We start from the raw sequence: 27,600 nt of genomic DNA on the forward strand, positions 1-27,600 counted from the left end.
GGGAAAAAAAGGGAATCTGTAACTGTGCTCATATCACTGATGACAGAATTTAATCAGCATTTTCAAGATTTTGGCACTATTGAGAAGGATGTGAACCTCTCTCTGTTGATGTGGAAAGAATACAGAATCTTATTGAAATGCAATGTGACGATTCTCTCCCTGTCCCTGTCCCAGTCAGCAGCTCCCACTGTCACAATCCTACAGGGGTTTGAGTTTCTCCAGATGAGGTACCATACCAGAAGGATATTCACTTTATTTGCCTCTACATGTACCCACAGTGGTCATTTTATTAGATAAACCAGTACAGTGTAATCCAATCCAAAGTGTTGTTAACAGTCCACATTTATAGGTCAGAGAGGTGTTAAATCAATCATATTTATCACTGAGGTCACTTAGTCCTTGTGTTGTACTGGATGAGATTATAGAGGTGTTTTGAATATTCTGGCCCACTCATTAATGCGACTAGGGGGGATAAAAAAACACAAGAAACACCTGTTAACATGACATTATCCAGTATATCATCACCTTTAAATATATGACCTCAGGAATAAAAACATAATTGAGTTTACAAATTTGTGACAATGTCTGCAAAACCTAGTCACTATAAACTTTTTAAAGGTAAAATTTATGTTTTTGTACTGACTTGCATTAGACTGTAACAAGAGCTGAACAAGAGCAGAGTGAGGTCCAAGATGACTGACAGTCACCTCCACTACATGACTTACACTTGAGCTGATAGCTATTCTTCAGTTCAAGACCTAGCACCACTAGGAATAATATTTGCTGCTGAATGACATTTAATGGTGATGAAATCATCTGACTATAGATTCAAGTGCTCAGCAAAAAGTGCTTAAAGCTTAAGATTATCAGTCTTTTAAACTAAATGGGTCATGAGCTAGGACTTTTCTTTTTTCACCATATGGCCCCTGTCATGAGAGCATGACAACACTGCTAGAGGCCTTTCTGTCCATGTAGTTGTTTTGTAACATCAGTGCAGCTGGAATAGCTGGTTCAGGTTTGTTACACAAAATTAAATGTTCACCATTATAACTCAGAACAACACTGGGTATGAGAGAAGACTACTATTTTTGAAGAGCTTGTTGGATTTTCCTTCAGTGCCCCAATGCATTGTGGCTTCTAGTCTTAAACCTATATGTTACAGCCTCCTTTAGTTGAGTAAAGTAGGTGGGACATCCTAAAACAATATATACACAGGCACAGAAGAGCTTACCTGGAGTATGTCAAGTTAACTGACAGTAGCTTGCTACTGGGAACCCAAAGTGTGGGATGGCCTTGAGTGTCATAGATGATCTTCAGCAGGAACTTCCTGTGGTCATCATAAATTTTCTCTGTTCGCAGTGTACGATCATAATCCACAGAGAGCAAGTTCCTACCATTCACCTGGAGACACAAAAATAACCAGTGAATGAAGAAACTCTTTTGATCATATAAATCTTCGATTAGCCGAAACGTTAAATGCTTAGTAGCTGGAAGTGATTGTCTTACATGCAAGTGTGCTTAATTCCTACTATACTCCCTTCAATGTCTAAATATGACTAAAAACTAAAAAGTCCGCTAAAGGCACTGCATGGTGCAGTGTTGATAGTACCTCACAATACAAAAGCATTAGATAGATCAAACAACAGTTTTATTCTTAGAGTCAGAGCACTGGCAGATGCAAAACTATCCAGTTTGCCCTGAAGGTGGCATTAGGGGAAAGGAAATTAGATTATGAGACCAGATTTATCTTCCTGGGAGCATGGATATACTATGCCATGTACTGTGTCCTGAGAAAGAGCTCTTTGAGTGTCCAAAATGGAAGGAGCTGATCCTCTGGGAAGCATGAATATGCTCTGTTCAGGTCAGTTTAGTTTAGTACAGGAGCAAAGATTAAGAGGTCACCAAAAACAAAAGGAATCGCCCAATAAATGTCAGTTACCTGCTTAGGACCCATCAATCAATGTATCAACCATAGCCATACTGCTTGAACTTGTGCACATAAATGGTGATATTTGAATAAACAAATGCCCTGAAATGAAGACACAGAGTGACAGAGGACTTCCTTACTATCTCAAATCTAAGTCTGTTTTTTCTGTTTTTTTTCTGTTCTGGTCCACAAAAACAATAGGAATATTTCATGATGAAGGATGAATAACCTGGCTAAACAAACAACAACCACCAAAAAGACCAGGTGTTAAGTTCTTGTTGGTTTGTTAAACATCACCCCTCAGCCAGTGAATTAACACAAACACCTGATCCAAGACTCATTAAACAGTGAAGTCACAGAGCCAGCTTGCAACTCTTTATTGCTTTATAAATGATGTGCTGTTTGCTTAAACTCCAATTTATGAAGACAGATAGCCTGCGTAAACTGGAGTCAGGTCCGGTGCTAAACTCACCTTATGGATCCTTGAGGCAAGGAGAAATACTATGAATCAGCCAATCAATCATTTCACTGACATGTTTCATTAAAGAGAGAGTCTTGCTGGAAAAACTTCAAAAGTCATCTCTCACATTTGTAAATTAGCACCAGTTGAATGCAGTGAATTGAGTAAATGGGGCAGAGAGGGAGGATATTGGGATGGTGGCCAGCTAGAGCTGTATAAAAAACAAGACCATCGGGATAACACCAAGACATGAGCAATGTGAACTGTCACATATCAGAGGAAACAAATCAGTTTGCAGACGGGCTTAGCCTGTCTTGGTCATGTGGGGCCAAGCAAACTTTTATTATGATTCAGTGCCAAACAGGACTCTTTGATTCTACGTATTGAATCACTCACATTCCCTTTGAAAGACAGATGCAATTACACCTTGGCGTATTGCTATTATAACGGCGTAGTGTTTCACACAGAAATAGATTCTATTTGTGCTGACTTTATTATATATTGTGACTGAGCAGTGAGCCCAGTCCAGGCACACGCACACACTACCTCTGTGTGCCCTGAGGTTTCCCCTCAAGGGAAAGGGCTAAGGGAATCAACAGGTCTGCCAAGAAGTCACAAGTCACAATGTTAAGACATCTTTTATGTTTATTATGAGCCATGCAAATAAATTTTCAGGTCATTATGAAACTGTGGTGGGAAAAATTTAGTCTAAGCGATGAACAAGAAACACTTTGGCACCCTATGTTTGTGCCTAACAGGCAGGATGTATGTGCTCTGTGCGCCCGCTATGTAGGTGACAATGTGCCCTTAAAATAACTGCAACACAGAGTTTTGACTAGGTTTTTGTTGGTCAGTTGTTCAAGCGCTTTCCACTTTCTCAAGATAGCAACACACCAACAATGCGCCTGATCACATCTCATTTTAAGAACAATGTGTCAGTGCAAGGTTAGATGGGCACAAGTGTGTTTGTTATTTAAACAATGTGGGCACTGTATGGGGAAAAGACAATTGTGTCTGTCTGAAACAAGCAAAGACACTTGCATTGTGCTTTCTGCAGGGTATAAAATAGTGCACTTTGTCTTTTCGACCAATACATTAGTTTCTGGCCTATTTGCAGCTTTGATATTTCTCTTAAACTATCCCCCCCTTCACTACTATCTCATATATCCATGTACCTGTACTTCCATCTTTGTGAGAAGCAGTTGAAGTAACTGACCTTTAGAGTTAGGACATTTTTGAAAGATGAGGTCAGTCTGGTGTTATATGGCATCTGTCTGTGGTTAAGGTTGGAACTGGAAATACAAGGTGCATTAAGATGTGTACGTGTATGGAGAGACAGTGAATTCTCTAATCAGACATTTACATATCTTTCATATAATATAAAGTATACGTTAAGTTTTGATTTTTAATCAGATTGATTGCTTTGATCTTATATCCATTACCCTGTCTGGTATGATGCACTTACAACATTATATTATTTGAAGATAAATATCTGAAGTGTATCATGGAATGGGCAGCCAAGAATGTTCAGTTTCCCATGACCTTGCACCTGTACTTCCACTTAGAGTTATGATATTTTTGAAGCAGGATTGGCACACCAGTAGGATTAGCATACCATATAAAATAAGTATGAGTGCTAGTGTACCAGTAGTGCTCATATGACTTGAGTACTAGACTTGCAGGGAAGTATAACAGGGTCCAAGCATCCATGCACAAGCACCCAGATGCAATTCAGACCTGCAGGTTCAATGCCCCAAGACAATCAAGACGCCAAGAGCATCAGCCAACAGGGCATAAAATGTGGCCTGCTTTCCCTAGTCATCTGCCAAATTCACCAATGTACTTTGCTGCCTTAGGGTTGCAGCTGTTGTGTTGTGTATTACTTGCCACTGGTGATTACTTGCCTGCTTATGACCTCTGCCTTGTTTTTCTACTAACGAAACACCTTTTCAACGGCACCTGCCCTGAGTTTTGTTTTGAAGTCCACACAGCTTTGTACAAACTGTTACACCTTGTTTTGATACAGAGGACACAGTCAGCTTAGTCTGAAGCTCATTGTTGTAAGGACATTGAGCCCCAACACTGTGTACAGTACCTTGTGCCCTCTGAACTCTGAACCTCTGGGCTAATGACCCAGTCAAAATAACAATTTGATGATGTCTATATGTCTTTTTACACATATAGACTCCTAAAACAGTCCTTGTTGCACCTCTCGTCTTTCTTCTCCATACAACTTTATCAACATCACTCCTGGAAGTCTGCCTGTAACCTTCTACAGCAATCATTACACTAAGTGCCAGAGTTCCCTCTAGTGATTTAAGTGTGGAAAAACCATCTCCATGCATGTGGATTATACTGTATGCAGTACAAAAAAGAAATTGGTTTTAGTTACAGAACTGAGGTGAAGTCTCACTCTGAAATACGGAAGTCATTTATTTTCACTTTGGTTCTCTTTTTTAAACAGAAAATTAATAACTAAATAATAACTCAAGTGGATAATTTTGGCAGTTCGTGGTGCAGTAGTTAGCACTGTTGCCTCACAGCAAGATGGTTCTGGGTTCGAACCCCGGTTTGGATAATTCACGACTCCAAATTGCCCGTGGTGTGAATGCCAAATTTAGATTCACAAGGCCAAAGTCATGTTTTTTGAGATCACCATGCCCTTGACCTCTGACCATCAAATCCAATCAGTTCATCCTTTAGTCCAAGTGAATGTTTGTGCCAAATTTGAAGAAATTTCCTCAAGGCATTACTGAGATATATCATAGACAGATGGACAGACAGACAATACAAAAACATAATGCCTCCGACTTGTGCCAGAGTGGTGGTTGAAAAATTGACAGACTAGTATGAAAGGCTGTTTTTGCATATTTCTCTAACTTGCGGAAATAAATTACAGGCTGAAAAAACCTATACCAGGAGATGCTCACCCAAAATTTACAAAAACACATCTGCCTACAACTCATCATGCTAGTTCCCTATACAACACGCCTCATTACCACTAGTGGTAATATTCAAATAGACGAATGCCCCGCCCCTTCTCTTCTAATAGCTTTTTAGAACAACAAACACAACATGATAGAAAGAAACAAAAACCCCTCTGTGACACACAGCTCCTCCACTCATTGAAGGACAAAATGATTGGTTGGCAGGAGTGGATTAACTTTTAGTAACTGAACAATTTAACTGAACAGTTTAACCTGACATCAACAATGTCTAGTAGATATTTACCTCCAGTTTAATATGGCACATAAATTAAGAAATGGTAAAGACAGCAATAGCTGTGACCCATCTAAATGGAAGGACAAATAGCTCCTCACTGTGAACACAATTTTTAATGTGTATCATATTTGCTAATCTGTAAATTCAAAAAGAAAAAAAAAAACAGAAAGAAAAGCGTATTACCATCAGCTCTAAAATACATATATAATTGCTTAAACTCTGGTCCCTAACAACTGGACCACATAACTGAACCAAATCCCATTTACAATTAAAGAACATGCATATCAATCTAATCTTATTTCCTGTTTACACCACTGTTTTAGTTCACTGAGACTTCATGACATCATGCGATTTTCTATTGTTCTCTGTTTATGGAAAGCTTCAGCTGGAGAGCTCTCACCCTGAGTTTTCTCCCAAAGACGATGACTTTTCCTCGAGTCTGTTCTTTCCTGAACCTCCACTCAACCAGGTTTTGGCCATTCTCTCCTGGCAGTGTCATGTTGCGTCGGGCTATAGTTGGGTTAGCAGCACCTAGAGATGGATATGAAAAAGACATGAATACCAACCTAAGCCAAAAAAAAAAAAAAAAAGGCAGCAAAATACTATGTGCCATATATAACCACGATATCTGCTTGTGTGTGAGGGTGTAAGAGAGGAACCTGCTGAGAACAGTTTCAGTGTGCATGAATGTGCTAAAAGAGTGTGTTCATTGAACATGTTTTTGGTGAACAGTGAACTGAATGGATCTGTCGCAATACTGTACAATATACGTTGCCTTTTACCAGCCTGTCAACCTTTTTATGGTTTTGAACTGCTGCAGAATGTGGTTCATGCAGACTAGATAAAATTTCCATGGCATCTAAAGTATGCCTCGTGCATCTGTAAACCTGTTCTAAATCTGTTTTGAGTTGTCCTGCTTTATGACACATCGCTTAAGTAGTCCTTGGCTTTTAAGAGTTATCTCTGTCTGTGACTGCACACAGTGATTCATGTAGTTTGGAAAGTTGTAATGACTGGGGGCTAGGGATGGATGAGTAGGTGGAGGTTCTACTGAAAAAAAAAAGCTCAGAGCAGCTCATTAAAAAATTCAAACTTGTGAACTATGAATGTGAACTAGTTCATTTTAATCTGTGTAAACTGAACTTTGAGCTAGCTCCCGTGAAGTGTGAACTTACACAACATTGCTTACTTTATTTGACAGTTCAATGCTTTTGAGTCAGACCCTGAAAATCCGTAAATTTTACTTTTGTATTTTTCATATTGTTTCTAATTTCAATGTAATATCTTGGATGCTTCCACACTGCCTATGGCGAAACACACTTTTTCCAGTGGATGGCAGCTTATCCTAATCATGCTAGTACTGTAACATTAATGAGCTATTTTCTTTATCAAGATAAACCAGTGTCTGTATATAAAGATGGGAGATGTGTCTCCACTTCCTTCTACTGTACAAAAATGAAGCCAAAGTATCCCTGATATGAGCACCGCCATCTGGCACTGGTGAAGTCATTTGGAGCCAGAACCTTTGCAGTCATGATCAGGGAGTGGAACCACCAAATCAAGGTCCCGCCCACACACCTACTCAACCCAGTCGCGAGTCAATCATAGCTGTTAATCACAGTGTTACACTCTTGTTTTATAACATTGAATAACTACCGCCAGCCACCAGGGAACGATTGGGATGTTTTAGCTTCACTTTTGGGAGCTGCGATTTTGTCCATCTTTATATAGTCAATGAAATAAACACGTTAGCTCAAACTAGCTTAAACAATTAACCTTACAACACGGTATACATGCCAATGTGGTTCTGATAAGTTAGAGAGGCCATTAGCCTGCTTATCTGTACCAATATATACCATTTTATATAGACTTTTACTGTAAATGTTTGTTCCTTAAGATGGGCTGTGTATGTGCTCCATGTGCCTTTTCATTGTTCGATTTCATCACTATAACGACAGTTTTATTCATTTGTTTGTTAACCAACCAAACACAGAAAAACAAAACCATCTGGATTATAGTAAAAAAGATTTTTACTTGTAGCTGGGATCAGTACCTATGTTCTACTGACAGAGCAAGAAACAAGAGAAGAAATTATTTTTTTTTTAAGAGGATGCAGAAACCAGAATACAACCTGATTTCCATCAGTATGATTTACAGGTATTTAACTTCTTTGATGGACAAATACAGCCTGTAAGCCTTTAAAATCATATTTATTCAACAACACATGAGGTGAGGGGTGTTTCTCAAGGCCTGACACTGACCCATTAACAGCTGAGCCATATAGTTTCTATAGTCCCGATAGTTTTAGTGCAGAGAATTCTGCTATTTGCAGCCTCATGAGCTTTGATGACCTGTCAAGCTTCATGCCCTCAGCTGACCTGCATGATGGATACCCTGCCTGAGCTGGAGGCCACCTACACACTGCACTGTTGTCCAAGTCTCATCCTTCACGGCAAACTACCATGGATAGGCCAACTGTCTATTCATCAAAACCTAATTCTCCCCCTGAAGGAAGCAGCTCTACAGTTGTTAAATTGCTTTATTTATTATTAAATACTGATTTATAATGTATTTTCCTGTTCAGAATATTTTTTTCCTCTTCAAATTTCATTTTGCTGAGACACTGATCACGAATAATTTTAATAATAAGTTGTATTGTGACTAAACTAACCAAAGCACTGAGAATTAATACCATGATTTATTAATATGGTTATCAATTGCCATATCCTATATTTCATCATGTGTTCCATTTTCATACTCCTTCTCTGGTAATTACATGAGCAGCTACATAAATAACTGACCATAAATTGCAAAGCTCTTCTGACTATTTTGTTTGAGTAAATCTTTTTTGGCTTTAAGCTATAAAATTAGCTGCATTCAATTGTGTTGCAGCTTTGAACCATCATATAAAAATCAGCCTGCAGTGACTCAAAAGTTGTTAATGAAGAGAGTTGGTAATCAATCAGAGTGAGTGAGTTATTTAGTAAGTTATTTAACTTTACTCACTCTCTTAACTTTAACTTCCTTTGAATTTCAACTAATCTCTTAAAGAACCACTTTGCCATTAAACCTGTGATTAGTCCAAATGATATATTCAAGGTAATGTGCTCAAAACTGCATACCTGCCAGTATGTGGGGCTCTGTCTGGTAGTGTGTGTCCATCCCATTGGCATAGATGACTCTCAGTGAATGGTCATTACCCACCTGGTAGCTGTTACGAAGCTGGTCTATATGAGCGAAAGACAATTATCATATCAACATTTCTCATTGAATTTGTTTTCAAATTTCAAGGTATTCAATCAAAACCACTGGAATAATCTGAAGTGAACTGAGGGTAAAGGAAGAACAAGAACACAAAAGTGAATGACAGGAATGGATATAAAGGGTATGTGTAAGGAGAGAAAACAGTACAATTAATTTTCATAGGCATTGTTTGAACCTGTTAATGGAGCACAGCATGCATATTAACATCCCCCCAGACCCTTTTAATTAGATTTCTCTTGACCTCTTGCAGGACTAATGGCTGTGTGTGTGTGTGTGTGTGTGTGTGTTTGAGAGAGAGACAGAGAGAGTGAGGTTTCCTCGGCTTAAGGCATTTTGCCTCCTCCACCAAGTAAATGATTCCTCTTTTAACTCATTATCTTTTTAAGAACTAATCAAAACATTTCAGAACAAAACTTTTTCTGCTCATCATTTTACAGAGAGCATATTAAAAAGGAAAAAAAAATCTACACATTTGTTGCCAGAGTTAATTAACAATTTGACACTATTATTGTGAATGTTGAATCTTGTGTCTTCTTTTTTATTACACATTACATTTCTTCACAATTTGCAGGGAATATCTTTGTTAAAAAAAAATTGAAGTGTAAAATTACAACTAATTTTTATTTTATTATATATATATATATATATATATATATATATAATTTTATATATATATATAATTTTCTTGTGTTTCAAATACATGGGCCAGACATGGCCATCAAACAGGCCAGGGGGGTCTGGCACCAAGTAGTTCCTCGAGCACCTCCTCTTTTTGCATTCTTCATATGGGATGGAAATAAAGTAAATATATATATATACATATATATATATATATATAAATATATATGTATATAATTTTTATCCTTTGTATCTGTCCAAAAATGTAATTCCTGCACACAGCAACTGCAGTGTAATTTTTTGATGGTGGTTGTATGTTATGGTTTAATATTGTAGGGTCAATCTGCTGGGTGGTGAATCCTTTACTGCCACCCACCCACATCACTTTTCCAGCTCAGAGGAAAGCTTTGCAAAATAGGTTATGAATAAGGAGAAACAGCACATATAGCCTATTAGAGCCAGCCCATGATGATACAATGACATGAATATAGTGTATTCATCATCACCGTTAAGGCCTGCATTACTGATGCATTCCTGTTTTCTTAATGAAAGTACAGCAGTCATATTACCATGTCTGGGATGTACCAAAAGTGATTTCACATGGACCAATTGCACACTGGAATATTGTGCAATGATAGATGATAGTAAGGAGACACAACAATAAAAAATGCACATGGTTTGATGGAGAGGAATGCTACACTTGTCATGGCTTTGAATAACTCATTTCATGTCAATCAGTATTGCTCTGCTGAGAGGGAGAGTTTTCCCTCACACTCTTGGCACATGCAGCTCTGAAACAAATAACTGCCACATAGTTGAGGCCTCGCTTCAACTGGCTCATTAGTTCAGATTTAACAAAGATATCAGGGCTAAATGATAGTTTTCCCTTACTGGATGTCTGACATGAAGCATGATGAGGATGGTGAACCTTGCATTTTTTTCCCTTTTGCAGTTCTCTTCAAATTTGTAATTATCAAAGGGGATGCATTGACTGATCAATCCAAAACTCAGTTCCTCATCTAACATCTATTCTTTGGACCTAGAAAGCTAACGATGCAGTTTACAACTTTTGTTATCAACTGTGAGGAAAGGTGCCGGTGTGATTTACTCTGACACAATCCACAGGAAAACAAATCAGATGAAAGGAAGTGCAAGTAAACATGAAAAGCACTGAATATGGCTTTTACAGTGAAACAGTCACAGGATGTTTTAGGTGACAGTGTCTGGCAGCAGTCTATGGTAGCTGGTGGGCTACATCTACATTTATGCATTTTTACCATAATCTTCAAGGGTACATTTAAAAGGAAAAACATCTACATATTTGGTGCCACAGTTATTTACCTATTTAACACAATGATAGTGTTTTTACTCCAATTCAGTTTTACAGTTTTTTTCTTATTTTTTTCTTTTGATTTGAGAGCAACTAAAAAAGTTTCAAAAGCACTGGTTGGGTGGACTCTTGTTAACATAAGTTATTCCTTCCATCTTTTAGGTGATAGCTACTGGCAGTAGCTTATGTTAGAGGGTGGTCTACACTTACATTTATGCATTTTAAAACTTTTAAAAATTCATAGATTTCTCCAGTTACACTTGTTGAAAGACATGCAAGCACTTACTGCAGCTTCGGTCTATATCAAACCTGTAACAACTAGTCTACATTACACACACACAATAGCAAGTTTAGGTGGGATTTAAACTGGATTTTTGAAGGAGATGCAGACACTTATTACAGTTTCACTCTAAATCAGACCTCAAATCAATGAAAACATGGATTATAAGTGAAGGATGAGTCAGTGTTGTCACACACACCCTTTGAGGCTGAGGCTGTTTAGCACTAAAAAAACAACGGTTTGCTAAAAGACAACCCATTATCCTTAGATAATTTCACATAAACCTGAAATATATTAAAATCCCCAATGAGTACATTTTTGAATACACTGACAAGGTGTACTGTTGAAAGAAGCTTGCTTTAGACTATCAGCAACAATGGCTTAACTATTTTTTTAGTATCAAAATGCAACTTTACATTTGGTAGGAATTCACAGACAGTGGTCCTGTGGTGCATTCACCTGAGCCACTGGAAAATATTGTGGAAAGCAATCTGACAAACAAAATTCATAATAACACATACTCACTCTCTCAAAATGTCCTTGCTTACTCTGTCACACACATTCACGCTTTAAGCACCTTACCCTGCACTAGAGTGTAAAAGGAGTCTACTGATGACAGGTTGGTTGTTATAGAAACATCCTCATCCCTCCCTGACGTCTCAATGTCCACAGCAACAGCCCCTGACGACATGTCTCCATGGAGATTGGTCACCACACCGGTGGGGAATGTCACATTAGTCAGACGACCCTCACTGTCATAGCTTCAAGGACAGAGAGGATGCAGGGAGGGAGGAATAAAAGGACATTAGTTGCCATTACTGTAAAGTGCTTTATGGATACTGGTAAAAAACAAACAAACCTGTGTCTACATTAAGCAAACCATATTAGGTGATGCTTTTCTGTCAGAAATGTTGGAAATTATTTTTACCTGCTATAAAATCATTCAGAGCTAATATAATTCTAAGTCATTTGATTAATACACTGTAGTTGTAGATGGTTTTTGAAATTTCGACAGCTATGCACTCAAATATAAACACAGTAATGCTGCTCACTCATAGAAGGTGGTCCAGCCTATCTGGATGCTCTTGGTTGCCAGCAAGCCGCTGTTGCCATGGTAACTAAACAAGACTAGTTCCTGACCCTGAGCTGTGAGAGTCTTCAGACCTCCATTAGTCCCGATGGTTAGCCAGATAACCTACACACACAGAAACATACACATCCACAGGCAAAAAGGTTTATATGTCAGATTGTGTGTGTGTGTGTGTATATATGTATATGTATACATACATACATACCCACAAACCTAAAATTGGTGGAGCCTCTCGCGAAGACAAATGCCTTGACATGATAATTTATTGCGTTAAGACTTGCTCATCTCACCTGATTGTCAGGGGCAACCACACGTACAGGCATCCTGTTGGTATCTCTACGGATCCGGAGGGTGTTCCCGCTGCTGTCTGTCACCGCAGTTACATCCTCCTCATTGCTGAGAGTCAACGAATGAAGGAAGGAAAGTGAAGAGGTGAAAATTGGGTTAAGTTTGAGAAGGAGAAAAACAAAGCGACTGCAGAAATCAAAATTTTTTTTAAGATGTAATGAATGATGAGAATACAACATGCAAGATCATTTCTTGAAATATAAAATGTTTTGCAAGGAATGTAGTGTGAATGTAATGGTCTTTGTTTTACGAAATTAGGAAGTTTTTTTTTTTTTTTTTAACCAAAGCACATGAGTGTTAATTTCCACTCACACACCAACCTGTAGCTAAAGTTGTATTTGTAGTCTCCAGTGACCAGAGACATTGTGAACTGATGCGTCCCATTTGCATCAAACACATAGAGCTCTTGAGAGGCTGGAGAAGCCACTTCGTAGGAGCTGGGACCTGACGCCAGAGAGCCTGAAAACACGCAGATAGAGTCGGTCAGTCAGTCAGACTTTTGACTTTCTAAATTATTTAATTCATTTTCTATTGTTATTTACTTTCACAGCACCCATTGCATTTAATCCAAAAATTATTTTCATGATTTTGTTTGATCACTGTCTAAAATCGGTTATTGAAAACATTTGGGGCAGTTCTGCTGGCTGGCTTGTGTGGGTTGCAGCAATCAGAGCCAAGAACTTATTTTTGGTTGCTATTTAGCCTGCGAGACCATGTCAACTGGTCTAGTAACCATTAACCTCTTCAATCCCTCAGATTCTTACGTGAATCATGCTGTGTGGCCACTGTTTACACCCCAAGAACAATATTGCAAATGCACAATCGCTTCTTGGTCTGCAGCATTCTTTCCCTACATATGTAGATCACAGTATGCATTTGAATGTAGACACCCCATGACACTACATGGACTCTACCATAACATAATATCACAATTGCAACAAACGAAACGCCGGAGGAGAGGAAAACGTGCCGCTGCGCTTGCGCGTCTCCGCCGGCGCGGACTCCGCACACCGCTCCCTGTTATCTTTCTCTCCAACGTGCGTTCACTGCCCAACAAGCTGGCTGAACTTCAGCTACTGATGCAGAGGAACAGAGACTTTTCTTCATCTGCCGTTCTGTGCTTCACGGAGACGTGGCTGTGTGGATCGATCCGGACTCTGCGCTGGAGCTGGCCGGCTTCCAACTATTCAGAGCGGATCGCGACACAGAGCTGTCCGGCAAAACGAAAGGTGGCTAACAGTGGCTGGTGCAGAGACGTGACAGTGATCCTGCAGCACTGTTCTCCTGACCTGGAGACTTTCATCATAAACTGCAGGCCCTTCTACTCCCCCCGTGAGTTCACCTCATTCATCCTGGTCGGTGTTTACATCCCACCACAGGCCACAGCAGATACTGTGTGTGGAGCGGACCAACCCGGGCTCCTTAGTTATTGTCCTTGGTGACTTTAACAAAGGGAACCTCAGCCACGAACTGCCCAAATACAGACAGTTTGTTAATTGCCCGACCAGAGAGGGGAACACTCTGGACCACTGTTACACCACAGTCAGTGGTGCTTATCACGACGTACCCCGGGCTGCACTGGGCCACTCTGACCATGTGATGGTCCACCTGATTCCCACATACAGGCAGAAACTAAAACTGTGTTTAGTTTAACTGTGTACAAGAACCTCCAAGAATCTCCAATTGCACCAATCACCAGAACAAATTCCTTGTATGTGGAAACATACTTGGCAATAAAACTGATTCTGATTCTGATTCTGATTCTGATTCTGAAGGCCATCAGATTTGGCACAAGTAGTTTCTATTGCATCATCCGGGGACATTTAGTGGATCCACGGCAGTTATTCAGCTACAGTGTTTCCTCAAATAGTGACCGGGCCTTTATTTACCTCAACTGCAGAAGGTAACAGACCTTTACTTGAGGCATGCTTGTATTGTAGGCAGGGCTTTATTTCTAATTCCCTCAGTTTGATATGTGTAATTGATCATACTGGTATTTCAGAATGGTACCTTTTTTTGATCTGCTCCTTTTTTCCCCTGTTAATGTTACTGCATTACACGTGAATACAAACTCAACACTTCCTGTAAGCATTTAAAATTAAAAGTCCTTTGTTTCAGTGGAAAAAACCTCTTTATTTCTTAACAGCTCCTCCACAATCTGAGGATCACTCGGGCAGCCATGTCAACCCCTACCTTTATCACAACAAATATTGGTATATTGGGAAGTTCTGACTGATCCCCCAGTAAACACAGTCTTGTAGATACTGGTATCTTTAAACCCACCCACTTGCCAATGTATTCCATTACTTTCCCCCAAAATGGGTAGATATACCAACAGTGCCTGGTATTTCTGATTTTTTGACTGGCCCACTTATGGTGACCCACCAGGATTTCTTCTGGTGCTCCTAATGGCAAGTCGAACTATGGAACAGTCTATAGTAACAATAAAATCGGATATGGACTTTTATTGTCAGCACTTGCACTCCTGTGACAAGAACCTATTAATTTATTTATGTTGACAGATTATTTTCTATCAAAGATTGACGTGAAGATTGAAGATTGCCAAATACAGAGGTACGGAACAACATGTCTATGCCCACTGTGTATGTATTTCTAATGTGTGTACATACCAGTGGGTGGTTGGTTGCGTCGTATGGCTCGAATCCGTATGTTTCCTAGATCAGCCACATACAGTGTCCCATCTGGAGACACCACTAAAGATGAAGGACAATTGAACCTGGCATCTTTAGCATAGCCATCACCTGTTTGATAGCAGTCACAGTTGGCATCATTCTGCAGGACATAGGGAGGGAGAAAGAGGGAAAGGAAGAAGTAGCAAATAAAGACACAAAAGAAGTGAGAGACAAAGAACAACATTTCATTTGTGTTATGGAGAGTACAGGAGAAAGGTAGGCACCACCGAAAATCTAATCCATATCATTCTTTGACAGCTACACATTCATTTTGAACTTCAGTGGGTTTGGATAGCTGATGGACAAAATAGACACACTATGACAAGTGAGTTAAGATTAGAATATGACATTAAGATCCAAAAGAAGGATATGAAGGACTGAAATGGCACACTTCAGCTTTAAGTGAGGTATAGTTGAAATAGCTGTGGTGTAGTTACCTTGCAGTCACAGTCTGATGGTGCTCCAGCTAGATGGGTAATTTCTCCATCAGTCGACACCTGGTGGGATGACAGCCAGAAATAGGCATTTTTAAAGTCATGAAATGGAAATATGAACATTTGGCATTCACAATGCGTATATTTCTCAAGACAGCCAAATCTAGTGAGTATAAACCACCCTGGTCAGTACTGAGCAGCAATCTGCCATATCCAATCAGTTCAAACATTCCCTTTATCAGATATCACAGTAAAGGTCTTACCCACCCCTGTCTAAGTTTTGTGTACCGTCTCTGAAAGAAGTTCCATAACTATACAATACTAAAGAATATAGGACACAGTCCCCATGGATACCAATTTGGGACAACCCATCTATGATGACCTATTAGATGACACAATTTATGTGGGATGGAGACTGAGTAGGTGCTCTTTCTAATGATAAAGGTTTTAAACCATTTGCGGATATTAACTCAGAAATATCCCCAAAACAATTCCCTTGGAGGTGGTACCTCCAATTCAGGAGTGCAATTATTGTATTGCATTTTAGCAATTAGCCTAAAAAAACACCAAAAGCCTACTGGGATAAATGTTTAGCAAGACATATCTCTCAAACACATAAACTATCTAAGAAGAAATTAAAATATCATCTAATTTTCCAGCTTTGAAAACAGTTTGGACCGTGGATCTAAGCTGTAGTATAGCTAGTATAACTACGAGTGTAGCTAGTATAACTAGTGATGAATCTAACTCCATGTCTAATTTCTAACTCTAAATCTATTTCGAAGACTGTCACTAAAACTAACTCATCTTAAACATTACTGTGGTATCACTGGACTCCCACTTGCTTGCTGAGGTTTGGTTTAGGGCCAGACAGCACTTTCCGGAAATGTTCATCCAATAAAGTTTCAAAAGTTTTGGGTGGATGTATTCTTGACAGGTTTGTGCTGTGACAAAAGTTAACTTGAAAAAGTAAACTTGAAAAAAAATAATATACTTAATATACATCATGTAGATCAATGTAATTCTCTATGGTCACCTTTAGCAACTATGTCCTGAAGACCTAGAGAAAGAAAAAGTTTCCATATTTAAGTTTTGTGTGTAGTTAGATTAATGCACATGTATTCACTTTTATAAGTTCCACGACTCACAGACACTAATTCTCCTATTTATTTTGCTTTTGTGTTTTTTTGTTGTGTGTGTATGTAAATTGAATTTTTATTGTACATTTGGCACTGTTCAGACCTGGTATTAAAATGCTTATCAGTGATCTGATCACAAGTGGTCAGCTCTAAGTACGCCTGTTCAAACCTGGCTTTAAAATGCGTCTCCACATGTGTCTCCAGTGACTACTTGTGATTGGATCTCACTTCCCTGCTTCATATGCAAAGGTGTTGTTTTTAGCCAATCAGACAGACGGGTCCATTGTCAATGTGCATCTGTATATGTGTGTGTATGTGTTAGCGTGAGCGAGAGAGTGGTATGAGGGGTTGAGTGAATCAGTGAACACAGTGAAATAAGCATATAAAAGAAACAATCAGTGAAATAATCATAATGAAACTGTGACGGGATTAGTTAGACTGTGGCAGAGGACTTCACTAGAGTTGGCGGTCCCTCAATGTGGCCAGGACAAATTTGTGTTCACACTGCTAAAAGAATGTGGCCACTTGTGGCCCAGAGCACCTCCAAATGTGGTCTGAGTGATCTCAAATGCGTCCTGGGTGCAATCGCACCTGTACTTATAGCTCAGGTCACTCAAGATGGATGTTAATACCAGGTTTGGATTTTTATATACAAACATTTGTGATTATGGTGTTAATATCTATGAGTTTGTACAATTTGGTGTGGACCTAGTTAATAATCTGGGTCTGACAGACATGTGTCAGACCTAGCCTTGCTGGAGGCATGTGCTCTACTGAGGGCCATTTTAGTTTTGTTTTGTTTATGTGTTCGTTTTGCTTGCTTGCTTCTTGCTTCTATTTGATTGTTTGTCCATTAGTTTATATTAAAAAATAAAAATAACAAACAAAAATAACAAACAAAAAAAACAAAACAAAACAGCACTTTCACATAAAACAAAATGATACACTAAAAGTATCCAGTTAAATCATTTGACTAATATACCTGCATCTTGGGTTCAAATCAGACCTTGGACCTTTCTCACATGCCATTCAATTCTCTCATTCTTAATGACTAAACAGAGCACTCTAAAGACATATAGAACACCTCAACTCTGCCAGTTAATGTACATGTCGAGTAGAGTCCTGATTTTCACATCACTACTACTGACTTCGAGGGAGAGCTGTACTTCTTCATCAGGACAATTGATCATCTGATTATAAGGAAATTTCTATACATGAATTCTGTGTGCTGTATGTTTCCTGAATGTTACCTGTCGAATGCGGTGGATTTTTTTCTCATCCGTCTCTGCAATGTAGAGGATGCCACTGTAGGACAGGGCAATGGCTGTAGCTCCTTCTAGCATGGTCTGGACAGCTCTCTTCCCCATTGTGTATTCTATACCAGGTACCTGGCAGTGCATGGGACGGCCAGCCACGATACGAACCTGAACACACATATACATGGACAGTGTGTAGTTTGTTTCGGCAAAGTTGAATTTCATTAATGTTAATTACTTATGTCAGTCCAAAAAAACACATTTATCAAAAAATAATTTCTTGGAAATCCAAAAAGCTGCACATGTAGTACAACATTTGTAAAACATGCACTTCAGTTAGTGTGTGTATAGACAATACCTGTCTATTTTCTGTGATCTGCAGCACAACGTTGTTGTCCAGGACATAGATTGAGTTATCCATGGGATTGATGGCTAGATCTGTGGGCCATTCTAAACGAACCTGGATGTATACATGACAGATGGGAAGCAGAGAGTGTTTTATTTCACATGCTACTCTGACTCTGTATAATTTCATTAAATCATAGTGTATTTTGCTATCTGGTGCTGATCGATTCTAATATTGATATAGAGTGTGTTTCTTGGATGAATCCTGCCAACTCTGTTTGCTGGAGTAAACTCTGAGTTGAATGAATCAGTGCCCACGGACTAATGGTACTGTTAAATAATAAATGATCTTATAGGTCAGCAGCACAGTGGAGGAAGTGAGAAAATTTAGTGGTCCACTAAATGTTCACATTTTAATCCCTGATATGATATTATGTAGCACTAAAGCAAAAAAGCTCTCTACAAGTAACACTCTTACAGCCCACTAAAATGACTGCATGTAAAGCATTTAGTGAGTTAACAAACATTTTATATGGATTGTATAGGCATGAAAAAAAATGCCCTATATCTACAGAAAGAGCTGTAGAACCTGAGAATGTGTGGGCGGCCAGTTCATCTGTTTCCACAAGTGATCAAAAGATCAGCTAGATAAATGCTACAAGTCAAACTGAGCTTAATCCCATAGAGACAGAAACATGGACAGAGTTCAGAGAGTTCAGCAAGAAACTCCAATTCCACTGCTCTGCCCATCAAACATAGACCTCAGCTCTCTCTCTCTCTCACACACACACACACACACACACAGAATCTATCTCATGTATGTAAGACAGTGCATCCTCACTCTGAAAATAAAGTGTAAATACAGACAGAACAGCCTTACTCTCTCAAAACAATGTAAACCAACTCATGTAGGTTTTTCAGAATACTTGAAAAAGGCAATATTTCACAAAATTGAAATGGAAATTTTTTTTCATATCCAAGTTGTGGTGTCTATTGTACCAGGCCAGTTCCAACGGAGAGGCAGGTTGCTGGAAATCTATCGCTATGTTTAATTGGAAAGATATCGCACGAAAAAAAAAAAACAGATTTATTTGCTTAAATGTTACTCAATGTAACACAGACACAAGAAACTACTTTGTACAAAACTGCGATTGTTATAGTGTAATGAAAATTTGCAGGAAGACAATCAGAATGGACATAGCATATTTATGTGGTCTTTGCATGTTACCTGTCTTATATGCATACTGGTATCGCAGGTCAAAGGTCGTGCAGAGGTCAGGTCGTTGCTGCCCAGCACTGTGGAGATGATTCCATTACGATCCACTTTCCTGATCATAGTCCCATCCACAAAGTAGATCAAGCCGTTTTTATCAACTGCAATGCCTGTAGGGAATAGAAGTAAAGAGCAGACTCACAATTTAAATACATTGCCATCCATTTGATTGTTAAAGAAGAAATGAAAGTGTTGTTATTCTCCTGTAGGGAAGTCACAATTAAGCTGCAGCAGACAATAAAAAAACAGTAAAGAACCACCATTAATAATAAGATGCAGAGGCTGAGAGTATTATACAGATGAGCAGCACATCTGCTGGGCAAATCAAAATCAAACCAAAATATGTACATATACAGCAAAACTTTTAAAATGTTAAAACATTCAGTATATTGACATGCACATTGTAAATCATGATCATATCCATATTCGGGTATGTTCACTTGCATTTACTGCATCTCTTGATAAAATGGGAGACCAACAAGTTAAACACTGCTTTTCAGTGTGTCTTGTTGAGCTTGATGAAAGAAGCTCAGCACAGTAAGTTACTACTCAGCCAGTAGTGTGATATTCCTGTAGAGTAACGCTGCATGCCTGTACACATCCAATTTTGAAAATATCAGACCCAAATCTGTCAACGATACATTGGTTGACTTGACTTTATATCCCCCTCAAGCAGGAAAAAAATCTATAATTCTAATAGGATGCATGTGACTGTTGGGTGAATAGAGTGAAAAAAGTGTCATCCTACACAAAACCTCTGGTACTAAGTTGTGAAAGCTGTTCTCCCATAGCTAATGTGTCCCTGTGTCTCACTGTCAGTTCCTGTTACCTACTGTTTCCTATAGGACCAGAGCAACACAGTAACCAAATGTGTCATCTTACCCTTGGCTCGTGTGTTGTGTGTGTGTGTGTGTGTGTGTGTGTGTGTGTGTGTGTGTGTGTGTGTATGAACCTTTAGGTCCCAGTAGCTGTGCCTCTGTAGCTTTTCTTCCATCTCCACACCGTGCTTCATCAAATGGAGGACATTGTTCACCTGTACCAGCCACGACTTCTCCATTGCCTGAAGACAAACACAAACAAACAAACACAAACACACACACACACACACACACACACACACACACACACACACACACACACACACACACACACACACACACACACACACACACACACACACACACACACATCATGCATTAATTTATCCTGTGTCTTTGCACTTGCCATATCCTAAGAATTTCAACTTGAGCAGATATGTGTGAGTAAACTGCATTTAAACTAACAACTGAATGCTTTCATTTCTGCCACATGGTTGTTTACTGGGGAAATTAAGTTCATTCTTACTGATGAGATCACGAGCGCCGCTGAGCATCTTGGGTCGGTAGATTCGTCGGGAGTTAGTGTCTGACGCATAGAGCTGCCCTGTTACTGGGTCGGTGGCTAGATAGTAACGGTGGGCAGGGTTGTTGCTATGGAGGGTGGTGGTGGAAACAAAGATAGAGAAAAAGAAATGAAAGAGAATCTATTTATTTATGTTGTACCTTTAATTCTGTCAGCGTCATTGACATCATCGTCTGAAGACTTTCGCATTTAAAGAGACAGAAGTTTTGAACACAGACACAAAAATCAACTATTGTTGCCTCAATTTCACCATGATGACACATCACCACATGATACAAAGTTTGACCGGAAACATCAAATACAGTTCATAGCTTATAAATGGATTATAAGATTAAAATGCAACATTTTCAGTGACATTATAATGTGGAAATGAAAAAGACTTTGTTGAGCTAATGATGATGAAAAAGTACTGAATATTAGGACGGTTGATGACTTGAGAGCCAAGAAACCGGTATAGTGTACCAGGCGTATATGTGTGTGTGTGTGTGTGTGTGTGTGTGTGTGAGGGAATGAGAGGCAGTCACAGTGTGATTTTGCATGTTGTTATTTCCTTGTACATCTTTTATATCTTTTCACTGGATATAAGAGGTGTGATATATGTAAGTGAGAAAGTGTCTTTGTGTAGTGTGTGTTGTGTGTTTGTGTGTGTGTATGCGTGAGTATAACAGCAGATTTGTCTGTTTGTCAGTCTGAACACAGATATGTGGCTGCACTCGGCTGTCACTTCTCTGTGACACCCTCTAAATGATGCCTGCCACAGTGTCATGTACAATCCATCACACACACACAGGCGTGGATATATACGTATGCACTCGCTGCTGGCCATAAACCTCAGTGGTTGGTGATAATCAGCAGATGATCACAGGCTGTTAATTAAGACGGCTAAAAATAAACACAGTGTGTGTGTGAAACAGAGACAGTCTGTGTTTTTCTGTACTTGTGGGGTTCAGACATGCCCTTTCGTTTTCATTTAACCTTATTAAGCAGAAAAATCCCATTAAGATTTAAACTTTTTCAAGACTCAAGGCAACACCAGAGACAAAATTCAGGGTTTCAGAAAGACCACTTTGGAACAGTGAAAACAAATGCAGAAACACAGAACTGTAAGGAAGAACCTAATTAAGCTCAGTGAATCATTTGACCTGCTGATTCTGCTAGAATATAATATGAGGGCAGTCTGCTTGTTTCCACTTGACTGTAAGATCCATTCTGCTTACTAAACACAATGATATCCTGGCAATTCTGCCTCCACTTTATCATTTCAACATTTAATGAAGCTCAGTTTTTCAGTTTTACAGCCCCATGTGCTGACAAAACAACTTGTGAGGATGTTTTGGGTGACACTGCTTATGAATGACATGACTCAGTGTGTGTGTGTTCAGTTGAATGTAGAGCAGCCTGAGGATGGACTTGACATGTAGATAGCACTTGATCATCTTAATATGCCAGCACACATTAAAAGATGTGACTGAACAGGAACTAGAAAGAAGCAAGGGCATCAGGAGAAACACAAAAGGATGTCAAACAAGATAAGTCAAAGCCTGGTATATGGCTGAACCATGTGTGATCAATGTGCAAAACTCAGGACGTAAGTGAAAACTACTGTGTACCACTGTAAACAACTGTGCTCACATATAGAGTATTTAAATGCAGCTGATTCACAATAAGGCTGTTTTCACTGACATGCTTTTCTGTTTCTGTTATCTGTCTTAGCCAGTGGAATAAGTTTGAAACACTGACTGAAACGAGGCCCATTGAGACTACATGTTAACCGGCAGTGACTTCAAGCCATTTCCAAGCAGCTGCACTGCTGCTGCTAATATCCTGAATTTAGAACCACAACGTTTTCTGACAAGATCACCGAACACATAAGTTAAAGACCAAGACTGTGCTGGGATTTCAGCTGTATTTAATGTAAAATGATGACTCAGAGAGAAAAATAGTGACAGAATATCTTTCTTATTTTGTCTCTCATACAGCACACAGCCTCTGTCTAAGTTACAAATTGCTGATCTGCCTCTTTGCCCCTCACTGAACAGAGTAGATGCACAGAGAGGGCACTACTGTAAACATGCCAATTACAAACAGTTTAAGCCAATTCATTCTGAAAGAGCAACAGCCAATGGGGAAACTTCATCTCAGTCACATGGCATTGTGTCATTGCTATGTCGCCACCACTGTCATTATTGTGCAATTTTATTAGTTGCATGTTGAATGAAATATTGATGTAAGCACTCATACATGCTGCAGCTGCCATATACACTTACTATTAATAATAAGTGCAACTCTGTTTGTAATGCAGATTCAGTTTACTATCTGGATCTGAACCAAACTGTACAAACCCATATATGTCAACACCATAAATATGTCTCATTTTTTTACTTCAAGGTCTAAAGATTATTTCCTGAGAAACTGCTGAATATGTCAAAAAATGCCAAAAAAATTCCTTAACCAAAGTGATTAGAAAATGCCTGGATGGGGGCGGCCCGGTAGTCGAGGGCAAGACGCTCTTAGAAGGCAGTCAGCCAGCAAGACTGGGCTACGATTCCTAATGTATTGTCCTAAATCACAGGCAGAGATATGGAGAAAAAGCTGGAACAGATTAATACATTTGATGGTAGATGCATCCTCATTGTGAGAGGTAGATGACCCCATTCAATGTAATTAAACTCAGGATTTGCCCATTACCAGGTCACTCCCTGGACTGGCAGGATTAAATCTAGGTGGGAAAAGTAAAAGAGCAGCACTTATCCAACCCTCATCAACACTTTAGTGTCCTTGAGCAAGGCCTTAACCCTAACCCCAACCCCACCAGGATGCAGTGGTGGTGCTCCTGCAAAATAGGGGAACTTGTTTTGGGGGAACATTTGCAATACATTGGCGGAGGTGAGCACTGTTATTAAAATGTCTGAAAAGAAAATACAACAAAAACAGCAAATACTTGTGTAGACTGTGTGATTGCGCAATCTAAATCGTCATCAAAACTTTTTCAGCATGTAGGTTGCTCAAAGGTTGCTGTTGTTTCCTGTAGTGAAGGAGATTTTGAAAACAGTAACAGGCAGAGGAAGCAGAAAGGGAAGAGAATGCAGCCTGGAATACGTGGCCAATGTCAGGTAACCAGCAGCCACTTAACAAAGAGGAAGCCATACTGTCAAACCAATTTGCACATCATGATGAGAAAATTTTAGCAGCTTTTCTCAGCCCAGATGATCAAAGTTTGGGTTTATTACAAGAGGAGAACAAGCTTTAAATACATTGCATTTAAATGCATTTGCATTTATAATGTTGCAACTGAATATCAAGTGTAAAGCATAATTTTTTTTAAATGAAGCATGACAAAAACTTGATAAAGCTGGGCCAATCAAGAAGGCAGTGTTGATGGACTGTTGAATGCAGACACCATCATATCCAGGATTAAAAACATGCCGCTGTCCGTTGAGAACTGCTGTTTCACTGCTGTTTCACTGCTGTTTTTGGTGAAATGGCAGCAACTGTTGCACTGACAAACGCATTGGTGTTCAGTATGGCTGTGGGCATCAAAGACATCCCACATGTGGCAAATGTTGTAAGATACAGTGCCAAGTAAAGAGATAAAAGAAGAACTTTGCTGCTTGAGGCTCACGTATTGGAATAACTTAAGCAGAAAAAATTGTATGTGCTTCTACTGATCAACTAACAGCAGAAGGTCCGGAATTAAGAAAATATTAGCCTTTACCATAGAGAGGGCCCTGAAATAGAAGGAAGCAGATTGGGCAATGTGACAACACAGGCCGCTGTAATTGAAAATCAGATGAGTTGCCCTGTCAGTAAGTTCCACTGCATTATTCACCAGGAAAACTTATGTGAAAGTACGATCTTATTTCTATAATGGACACAGTAATTAAAATTGATAATCTTGTTGTCGTTCGCTAGTGGGCTCCCTCCCTCACTCACTCACTGCCAGTTCAAGTCTTTGCTGTAGGAAATGGGCAATGCTTACAAACATTTGCCTCTCTACTGCCTGTTGGATGGCTAAATTGACAGAGCTCTGCAAAACACTTGAAAACACTGCCATGGACCAAAGAGTATCCATTATGACATGTTTGAAAGAGGTGGCATATATGCATTAATCTGCCTACATGCTTGAATAGATCTTTTCAAACCATAAATTTATAATATTAAAGTTTTTCACATTCAAATGACTCATTCTACAAATGACTCAACTTATGTTATATATATTTTTGAGTCATGTACTTAAATTATACTAAATGTTTCTGCCAATTCCCAAACCAGAGAAATAGTGATTTTAATCATGGTAACGCTCCGTTGACAGATAAAGGTTTTAGTCATTGGACATCTGGATCTTAAGTTATCAGAGAACAGCCAGGCAAATGGCAGCTCATTTCCCATCCACTCATTGATGTCCATGCTTCAACTCTTAGATGCTCTATGTCCACCATAGAGCTTCAACGAATCACTGATTTCCAAAGTGAAACTGCTTTATTCATTGTTCTTTTTAACCCCCTGGTCCATTTGTTATGGAGAGGAGGACACCTCTGCTGATCAGCTGCTGGTAAAAACCAGTTAAGACTGACAGAGAGAAGGTGAATGACATGCAGTAAAGAGTCCCGGCAGGGCTTTGGCTGCTGGTTGGATTAGTGGCTTCGACTGATTTTTAGAGTGATGCTGCTTGATTCCATGTTAAGACCAGTTTTAGTCCCCTGGTCCATTTGATACGGAGGGGAGGACACCTCTGCAGATAATTTGACTGCTGGCAAAAACCTCCTGAACGTCTGGTTCATAAATTAGCAGTTAGTTAGATTAGCAGTCTAAGCTCCCAACCCTTCCCCGATGTCCTGTGTCCACGGTACAGTGTTGGCGAAACACTGGCTTTAAATGTGAAACTGCTTTCATTGCTTTTAATGGTAATAATCACTGGGTCTGTTTATTTTGTAGAGGAGGAGACCTCTGTAGCTAATTCACCTCCAGGTAAAAAAAAACCTGACCACTGACACTGAAGAAATCCAATCCGGGAGAATCTTACGGCAACGGTGGCGAAGAACTCCCATGATCCCATGCTATTTCATGATGTCACACAACGCCATATTTTGTTTTGATTGAGATAGCTCTAGCGGCAAAAGTTACATACTGAAAGTACCAACATGCAGATGAGACAAAGCACAACTGGTCAGTGAAAGGAAAGAGGTTATTAGTGATGCACATCACACCATGGTTTTGTATGTGTGAATGAGTAACAGAGAAAAGGAATCCAGTGCAAATAAGCCAACAACTCTATTATTATTCCAAACAAGGTCAAATTTCCAATAAGAGTAACCACACCCAGAACCATTTTCACGCACCCCCCTCCTCCCATATCTATTATTGCTAGGACTTCTTGGTAAGGGCTGTTGCCACTATGACATTCATCTGAGCTGACAACAGAAGAATCGGCTTGATTTCCTATGAACGCTTAGAGAGGGAGAGAGAATGGGACTGGGGGAGGCAGAAAAGAAGCATGCAAAAAAAGAGAAAAAAAAGTGTGTGAGTGATATCCAGCAAACATCAGGGCTACTTTTTCCCCAGTTCTTTGTTTCTCTCCGTCTTTGATCAGAGAGAACTGATTTGATCGGTTATTTTGGTCAGTAACAGGTGATCATATCTAAATCCTTTGAGGGTGCTGGGGTTAAAATTTTGACCATTTTACCGGATCACAAGAACACTTTGTTTCCTTTGTATGCTACTTGTGGTTTGTCTCCATTGTACTTCTTATGTTGCATGGATCCATTTTCCTTTTTGTCTTGTTTGAATTTTTGGTGTGTGTTATGTGGGTGTTGTCTTATGACAAAATAAAACCCAAATTAAATAAAAACAAAACAAAGCAAGACCCACGTTTTAATTAACCTGGATGATACTTTCAGCTAACTTTGTGTGAGGGCAGTCTCTCTTGTTGCACATCATCTGTTTGTCAGATGACATTTTCCTTTTCCCCACATGACACAATCTGCAGCTTTAAAGCATTACTGAACTTCCAGAAGAAATTATATACACAGCATTAGCTTGCTAACAACTTGATCTCCTTGATGTGCTGTGAGCTTGGGCTCAGAAATGAGCAACAGTGATTGTTTTAGTGAAAAGAAAGACAGAAAGATGGAAGATATGTGCAGACCATAGGCCGGTGCATACGCAGCATAAACTGATGATAAAATGAAAAGAAGGTTAAAGGTTGAAAAAGATTAGACATCTTACCTATGTCTGAAATCTTTGTTTCTTTAGTACAGAACAAGCAAGGAAGAAAACAGAGAAGAAACAGGAGTTAGTAGATAGATTGGTGCTTGATATTACAATGAAAATCACCAGAAGCAAAACTTACTGCAAAACAAAAAAGGAGCAGGTAGAAGTTGGAGAAAAAAATCAGTATTTGAATCATGCTTCATAGAGGTCAACAGAGAGAGGATTTCAAATAGCTAAGAATTTTTGAGAAATGAGCATTCAAGAATGTGCCAAAACATGTTTCTAAACTCAGAGTGTTCCTCATATCTTT

General features: G+C 39.3%; 1 protein-coding gene across 6 annotated transcripts in view; it reads right to left on the minus strand.

Moving 5' to 3' along the window:
• Positions 1-27,600, minus strand: part of tenm3 (teneurin transmembrane protein 3) — a 310,851-nt gene that overhangs the window by 16,520 nt on the left and 266,731 nt on the right. For all 6 annotated transcript variants that reach the window (XM_071504949.1, XM_071504948.1, XM_071504950.1 and 3 more), the window contains 14 exons: positions 21,024-21,148; positions 20,632-20,739; positions 19,635-19,789; positions 18,420-18,521; positions 18,056-18,229; positions 15,670-15,729; positions 15,170-15,332; positions 12,860-12,998; positions 12,482-12,587; positions 12,154-12,296; positions 11,684-11,862; positions 8,732-8,836; positions 6,010-6,140; positions 1,232-1,401 (listed from right to left, as the gene is read on the minus strand). In XM_071504949.1, coding sequence (XP_071361050.1) covers positions 1,232-1,401; positions 6,010-6,140; positions 8,732-8,836; positions 11,684-11,862; positions 12,154-12,296; positions 12,482-12,587; positions 12,860-12,998; positions 15,170-15,332; positions 15,670-15,729; positions 18,056-18,229; positions 18,420-18,521; positions 19,635-19,789; positions 20,632-20,739; positions 21,024-21,148 — 1,860 coding nt within the window. The remainder of the gene's footprint in view (positions 1-1,231; positions 1,402-6,009; positions 6,141-8,731; positions 8,837-11,683; positions 11,863-12,153; positions 12,297-12,481; positions 12,588-12,859; positions 12,999-15,169; positions 15,333-15,669; positions 15,730-18,055; positions 18,230-18,419; positions 18,522-19,634; positions 19,790-20,631; positions 20,740-21,023; positions 21,149-27,600) is intronic.

The sequence above is a fragment of the Trachinotus anak genome, unplaced genomic scaffold (assembly GCF_046630095.1).
Source record: "Trachinotus anak isolate AG129_WGS33_773 ecotype Australia unplaced genomic scaffold, CSIRO_AGI_Tana_v1 ptg000019l, whole genome shotgun sequence".
NCBI classification, from domain to species: domain Eukaryota; kingdom Metazoa; phylum Chordata; class Actinopteri; order Carangiformes; family Carangidae; genus Trachinotus; species Trachinotus anak.